This window comes from Calidris pugnax, unplaced genomic scaffold (genome assembly GCF_001431845.1).
Source record: "Calidris pugnax isolate Ruff unplaced genomic scaffold, ASM143184v1 scaffold470, whole genome shotgun sequence".
Classification (NCBI taxonomy): domain Eukaryota; kingdom Metazoa; phylum Chordata; class Aves; order Charadriiformes; family Scolopacidae; genus Calidris; species Calidris pugnax.
In genome coordinates this window covers 1,554,147-1,561,873 of record NW_015092761.1, presented here as the reverse complement: position 1 = coordinate 1,561,873, position 7,727 = coordinate 1,554,147, and the positions used below count along the sequence as shown (strand labels likewise).

Sequence of the window (7,727 nt, the reverse complement as noted above, 5' to 3'; positions counted from 1 at the left end):
GGGGAGGGGGGGGTGGAAAAGCTCCGGAAGGGAAGGATGAGTTGCCCTGTTTAATGCAGTGTGGGCTCGTTCAGCTTCAGTCGCTGATTGAACTGCAATGGGATGGGGGTGTTCATCTCAAAGGATTTAAAATGGTGGTTGTAATCAGCTGCTTCATGAACCACTGATAAATGAAACTGTGGAAAACACCTTTTTTTTTTTTTTCTTTGTACGACGTAGTTTAAGCACCATAAAAGAACCGAGTAACGTCCTGAGTGCAAGTTCAGTGCTTTGATCCTGGGCTTCATTCACTGCGGTGCCAGAGCAAGCACTGAATTGAGCAAACATTTCTGAAAGATGTACAATGTTTGTGCAACCAAAACAGTTTTGAAAATACAAATGAGGCTTCCTTTTCTGTAACAATTCGTTGTTATTTATATATTGCAAACCAAGAGGGATTTAACTTGGACACCTAACACTCAGCAGTCGGGAGGTGTCAGGGTTGGGGTTAGAGGTGCAACCCTGGTTTGTTGCTGTTATTGGTTAGAAAACTGGGGGGCTGGGGGTGAGCCCTGGTACCCTCCTCTGCAGCCTCCGCAGTGTCCTGCGCACGGAGAAGATGCTCAATGAACTGCCAGTGAGGGCTTATTTTTACTCATGCTGTCCCAAATGGCTATTGGTGACACACACTTTACTGAGCCTGCTCTGAAAGCCACATGGGTTATTTTTTAATGAAACAATTAATATGCTGATAAAGGAGGAATTATCATCCCAGCACTGTTCAGAAGCCCAGGGTTAACTCTCTGTTAACTCTGTGCTGTGAAAGCATTAGAACAAATGCCGCCCCCGTTTTGACACCCCAGGCCATGGCTGGGGAGCGCTGATGTTCTGCCAGGTCACCAGGGACCTTCTCCAGCAGCACCAGTTGGGAAATGCTCAGCTTATGCAAGGAGCATCACGTAGGAGCTCTGCCCATCCCTGGGACATCCTCAGTGCTTTTGGCATCCAGCTGCTTCTCCCTCGGACTTTTCTTTCCCAACAGCCCTTTTTTCCTAAGAGCTGGGAGCTGTCCTGCCCTTGGCACGTCCTCCTCAGCCGGGGTCCTGGGGAAGGTGGGGTCCATAATGTGCTGTAACCACGTAATTACAGCTCCAACAGCCTCAGTACTGGCACTTCCTACATTTTGAGTGTCTGAATCTGTAGCCACACTGTCTGGTTTCCCAGTGAATTGTGAAGAACGTTAAAGGGATTGTCTTGGGCACGGTGTTAGGAAGCGTGGGGAAAATGGAGAAGAGGAGCTTTAGTAATGGTGGGACTTGACAGAGTTGGTGAGACGGAAGCAGTCCCTTAAATTAGGAATAGAGACTGGGCTTTGCAGAGCCAAGTAATGGAGGGAAGGAGAAGTGCTTGGCCACGAGTTATAAACATAAACTGTTCTAAAGAGTGAAGGTGGGATGAGGGTGACCCTGGCTCCTCCGCTGTAGTATGGTTGGTTGAGTGTCACAGCTGACGTGGACAGTCTTCATTGGCCTGTAGTGAGGGAGAGAAGGTGGAAGATACCTCTTGTAAATAACCAAAACTTTTAGCTTCACATCCAACTAACCTGAGCTGTAAAGAATCTGGGGGCAGAGGGGTGGTGGTGTCAAGAACTTCACCAGCAAATTTGAATGTTTTGCCTGCGCTAAGCCTATCGTTGTACGGTCAGTTGTTCACTCTGCCACACGTGGGCCAGCTCTGCAAAGGCAACCAGTGTGCTTGAGTTGGGGCATCTCAGCCCAAAGGAGACCTGCAGAGAATCCTAGACTGGCAGGAGATGGAAGGGACCTCTGGAGATCATCAGTCCAGCCCCCTGCCAAAGCAGGGTCACCCAGAGCAGGTCCCACAGGAACGTGTCCAGGTGGGCTTTGAATGTCTCCAGAGACAGAGACTCCACAACCTCCCTGGGCAGCCTCTGCCAGGGCTCTGCCACCCTCAAAGTGAAGAAGTTCCTCCTCAGGTTTAGATGGAACTTCCTCTGTCCAAGTTTGTGCCCATTTCCTCTTGTCCTGTCCCTGGGCACCACTGAAAAAAGCCTGGCCCCATCCTCCTGACACCCACCCTTGAAGTATTTACAAGCATTGATCAGATCCCCCCTTGGTCTTCTGGGTGTCTATTGGTCTGGTCAGATATCCTATGCCATATGTAGGAGTCCCTCTCACCTTCCCTCCGAATTGGTCTTCTGTAGGCTCAGGAAGTGTGGAGGAAAGGCTATGTAGAATACAGGTTATTTAGAATAAAAGGTATTTGGAATAAAAGGAGAGGAAGAGAACAATTATGGGGAAGTGGTGAGCATGAGGAGGCAGCATCAGCGCCTAGAGCATCTAGCCTCTGGACAGACACATCAGTGTCTAGAGAGGGTTTTGGGCAAATTAACCAATAAGGGTAGGGAGGGAAAGGAGGCTTCTTCAGCTGCCTGGCTCTGTGGCTCCTCACTCCTGTGTGCACTGACTGAGATGGGAAAGAGGGAAAAGACCAGGATTGGAGCTGCTTTCGTGTGGTGAGTAGTAGTAGTGAGTCTTCATTCTGACTCTTGAGTTCTGCTTTAGTTTACAAACTTTGTGATTTTTGATTGGGGGGGGGAATTTAGTGCAAAATATAGAAATAATTAAAAAAAAATATGAAATTGCACACACAGCTTTCCAAAAGAAGGAAAAGCACTGGTTGCCACTTGCTGCCCAAGGACTGCCAGAACTTGCATGTTCTCCAGGCTGGAAGGAGCAGGGGGGCTCTCAGCTCTGCTGGGGAACTGGACGTACCTGTGTTAAAGGAGAGGCAGCTCCTGGACCCTGTTGATGATCAAATACATGAAATCAGCCCATGTTTTCAATCCTGGCATTATGTGAAGTAGTTAATTCCATAAATAACCCCATCCATCCACTCCTGCAGTTTCCTCTTCCAGCCATCCCGGTTCCCATGGAGGGCATTAAGACTTTTCTTCCCTTCCCCTCTCCCCAAAACCTTCCCCCCCGATAGCCCCCTTCACTGGCACTAAAATTCAGCTTTCACAGCAGTGCCATTTCAGGCTTCAGAAATAGAATCATAGAATCATTTAGGATGGAAAAGACCTCTTAAGATCATTGAGTCCAACCGTAATATAATTACTGGAACTTTCAGGTTAATGATGGTTTTCAAGTGACTGCCTTTGCCTTTGTAGATGAAATACTAAATTGCTTAATCTGTTTTATTAATTTCAAAAGGCACATAATTGGTTTTGAAGTACAGGCTCCCAGGTAGGCTCACCGAGGTTGAAGCTCTTCTTAGCGAGGATTTCCCAGAGGGGCTTTAAATGCCCTAATTGAAACACAGCAGCTCAATGTGTGGCTGATTAAGCTCAGTTCTGTTTCGAAGCGAGGACAGAAATGGACACCCCGAGAGAGCAGTTCATCTTGGCTGAAGATAAGCAAACGAAACACCTCCTCATTTCCATGGTGTGCCTGGCCCCCGGCAGTTACAGGAGCAGGAGTTTCAGGCTGAAACATCTAACCTTTTTTTTAGGTGCCCGAGCTGTTTTTTTGGGTAGGTTTGAGGCAGCTCTGCAAAATTCACGTAATTTCCCTAAATAAACCAGACCTTTGCCAGCTGCTTTACAGCCCCCTCTCCAAAACCTGCTGTTCTGCACTAAAACAGTGCTAGCTGTTTAAATAATAGACATAAACAGAGGAAGGGCGCATCTGGCTTGGGATGAACATTTCTTAGTGTGTTTCACCACAATATCTCCCCCCCTCGGGCTCTCTGGTGTGAAGCTCAGAATTATTGGACCTGCAGACTGAGCCAAGGAAAGATGAATAGAATTGAAAATTTCTGCAAATTTTAATTTTGAGGGGGGGTTGTTTCACTTTATTACATTCATGTTCCATTTACCGTTCTTCCTGACAAAATGTCAAGGTTTTCTAGTTGCTTAAGATTTTGGTTCTTCTCCCATGGACGGTCATTCTCGAAAGAAAGAACCAAAGCTTTTGTCTCAGTTGTAGTTTTTTTTCTTTTCTTAAATACTTGGAGAACGGTGCAAAACCAAACCCCCAGCCTCTTTAAGTGTTGCTTTCCTCTTGGTTCTTTCATAACCTTTTTGATTTTAGAGGAATAATTATCATCTTATCCCTAGGAAACCACCTGGCAGTGACTAAGGCTGTGGAGAAAGTTACTTTGTGCTGTGGGTTTATTTTTTGTTGCTGTTTGGCAGAACTGGGGAAAGCACCGCACAACTAATTAAACTCTTGCCCTTTTTCCTCGCTGCTCAAGGTCCATCTGTGTCTTGTGTTTTATTTGGGATTAATCCTTTGCATAAACGCAGGGGTTTGGTATTTTGCCACGTGCAATGACAAAGGAATAACTTCTGAAATTGAATTTGAACCCTTTGTGTGAAGTGGGTGTTTAGTTAAATGGAAGGAGCTGGGAGGATGGTTTGGGATGCCTTGCAGCTGGAATGCTCGCTAACATCTGCGTTTGTTTGTTTGCAATGAACAGCCTGAATCACCCAAACCCGTCAAACACCAGGCAAGTGTTTTTCTTTCTGCTTTTAAAGTTATGAAGGCCAACTGATGTATATTCTTCCATTTGCTGTCCATTTGTGTTTCTAACGTGGGGGAGATTTTGTGGAGGTATTCGAGCTTGTCAGCTCTGTGAATACTTCACTGGCTTTGGGAGGGTGACAGTGACCAGCTCACGGGTCCCTCGGCGTTGCAAAGTGCTTCTGGCCACGTTCAGGGGTGTCACTCTGTCCTGGAGCAAAAGTGTCCCCCTCTCTCCAGCTGACCCTCTCCAATACCCTGGGGGATGCGCTGTGAGAGAGCACAGAACGCTTTTTTTAAAACTAAACCAAATACTAAATAAAAGAGAGTGAGTAATGGAAGCTACAACATCCTTTTGATTAACCTACTATTTTATCTGAATATTTTTATAGCTTCTCAGGTAATGTGATGGCTTTGGTCCCAAGGGTTAAAGCCTTGGCATAACCAATGGTCTCCTGAAATCCAGTGTTTCCCCTGATCTCTAGGGTAGTCCTGTGAGCGACGTGGTGTCTCTGCAGCGTTGCTGCTGGATTAATGTTTGAGCTTCGGCTGCTCCTGGTGCCCAGGTTGGCTGGAGCTGGTGGGCAGATAATGCTGCCCCATTCCTGCTCCCCTGATCCCTCCCTTCCCGGAGGGATTGGCAGGAATAGTCAGGATGCTCTGGGCAATCTTCTGCTGGAGCAGGAGCTGCAGTCCCTGCCACGGGAGACCCTGCTTGGCAGGGAGCATAAAGAGGAGGGTTAGGTAGAAGATGAGGGTAAGACTGAGGAATGAGATAGAAAACAATTGCTACCATGTGTTAGGCAAGATAAACTCTCCCCTCTCTAACCCGAGATGGTAAGTGATGCCTTTTTGTCACGGACACAAGCTTTTAAATAAAGAAAAAGCTTTGCACCAGCTCCATGTGGTGTAACCAGGGCTCAGTAATTGAAGAAGTGCCTAAAAGTGAGTTCAGCTGGTTGAATTCTTCCCCTTCCATCTCTCTGAAGGCTGACTGTAGTGACTCAAACTGTAGTAGAAAGGAAAATAAGGAAAGAAACCTGAAGTTGGGTCTGGTGTATTGGAAGCAAAAAGAAATGCCACAGCCAGCTGTGGTGCCTTTGCTGGTGTGTGGTGACTTGTTAAACCTCTGTAACCCAATCGTGCGTCTGAGCCCACGGTCTCATTTTCAGAAGTTACAGACATTCTTAGTATTTAACCTGATCCTCCCTCCCTGCAAACCTCAGCCCATTCTAAGGGTTTTTACTAATATATTTCTCTGTTCCAAAAATAGATGGAGCAGTGTTGAGTTTAACCCTCCTGTTGCTTCGAGTTAACGTGTCAGGGTTGAAATAAAACCGTTTGTTGGCAAACATTTTTAAATGTGTCAGTGGAAACGTTCTAATCCAGAAGTGTTGATATTGCGTGATCCATGATCATTAACGTTTCTGTTTCGATGTCATTTTGAACTCCAGAGGGGATCCCTGTTGTATGTGAGTAGCACGTGGGGCTCCCTGCCTCTCGCAGGCCTCGCTGCCAGCCCGAGCACTGGGAGACTGGTTTTTCTGAAACTGAGACGATAACTTGGCTTTATCTTCATGTCCCCCTGCATGAAATATCGCATGACTTCACTTCCCCCCACCCCACCCCGATCCTGCCATCCTGCTTTTTCCAAGGTCCATTTCGATGCTGGGCGGGAGATGTGCCCATTGGGCCAAATTTACACCATTTCCAAAACACTGAACAGCTTCTAAAAAAGAGGGTTGGTTTTTGGCTGTAAAGCAGTCCCTCTGAAAAGGAAAACTACTACATCTGAAACCATTTAAGGTAGTGTAAAGAGGTTTGCTGTTTCTCAGCAATGGCTACGACAGGTCTACTTGTGAGGACATGCCATGGAGCCTGGTGGGGCCATCGCTCTGTTCCCACCCCTTTCACGTCTGTCTGAGGTCCCACCTGAACGTTTTCCTCCAATCCTCAGAGATGATCCTAAAAACGAGCTGCGGAGAACTTCTTGCGTTCAGTTGGAGACTTTGAGTAAGATTTTTTTACAATGCATCACAGAAGCTCTTCTGCACAAAACCAAATGAAGGCTGTGGGACACAGAAGCACTTTAAAGGGCGGGTGAAGCCAGATGCTTCAAGCAGTGCAGGGATGGTCTGGGGAGGAGACAGAGCTGCAAATCCGGGTGCTTTTCTTTTCCAGACTAGCTAGAATTGGAGATGTATGCTGTGACCTGCTTGCTGCGTTTAACACACCTAACGTGGCTTATTTCAAGCTGGGCACAGCCTGGTGAGCAAACTTCTGGGCTTGACGTGGACAGGCTGGAGAGTTGGGCAGAGAGGAACCTGATGTACTTCAATAAAGGCAAGTGTAGGTGCTGCACCTGGGGAGAAATAACCCCCTGCACCAGGACAGGTTGGGGGTGACCTGCTGGAGAGCAGCTCTGAGGAGAAAGACCTGGGAGTCCTGGTGGACAACAGGATGCCCATGAGCCAGCAATGGGCCCTGGTGGCCAAGAAGACAAATGGCATCCTGGGGGGCATCAGGAAGAGTGTGACCAGCAGGTGGAGGGAGGTCATCCTGCCCCTCTGCTCTGCCCTGGGGAGGCCCCATCTGGAGCACTGGGACCAGTTCCGGGCTTCCCAGTTGCTGGTAACTGGGACCAGTTCCGGGCTTCCCAGTTGCTAGTACAGAGGGTACAGCAGAGGCTACAGAGATGATGAGGGGCCTGGAACATCTCCATTATGAGGAGAGGCTGAGGGACTTGGGTCTTTTTAGTCAGGAGAAGAGAAGGCTGAGGGGGGATCTGATCAATGCTTGTAAATCCTTCAAGGGTGGGTGTCAGGAGGATGGGGCCAGGCTTTTTTCTGCCCAGGGACTGGACAAGAGGAAATGGGCACAAACTTGAATAGAAGAAGTTCCACCTAAACATGAGGAGGAACTTCTTTGCTGTGAGGGTGGCAGAGCCCTGGCAGAGGCTGCCCAGGGAGGTGGTGGAGTCTCCTTCTCTGGAGACATTCAAACCCACCTGGACACGTTCCTGTGGGACCTGCTCTGGGTGGACCTGCTTTGGTAGGGGGTTGGACTGGATGATCTCCAGAGGTTCCTTCCAACCCCATGGGATTCTGTGATACTTGGTGTTTCAGCAGGAGCTGACGGTGCGGTTGGGAGAGGAGAAGGGAGCAATGAGAGGAGCAAATCCTTTCCCACTCTCAGATCCCT

At 48.0% G+C, this 7,727-nt stretch overlaps 1 protein-coding gene across 3 annotated transcripts in view; it reads left to right on the top strand.

The window, feature by feature from the left end:
* MYH10 (myosin, heavy chain 10, non-muscle) overlaps nt 1-7,727 on the top strand; it is a 118,329-nt gene that overhangs the window by 53,356 nt on the left and 57,246 nt on the right. Inside the window, exon 5 of one of the 3 annotated variants that reach the window (XM_014962664.1) lies at nt 4,483-4,512. The exons of the other annotated variants lie outside the window; for them this stretch is intronic. Within the exon in view, the coding sequence (XP_014818150.1) occupies nt 4,483-4,512 (30 nt within the window). The remainder of the gene's footprint in view (nt 1-4,482; nt 4,513-7,727) is intronic. 3 annotated transcript variants of the gene reach the window in all.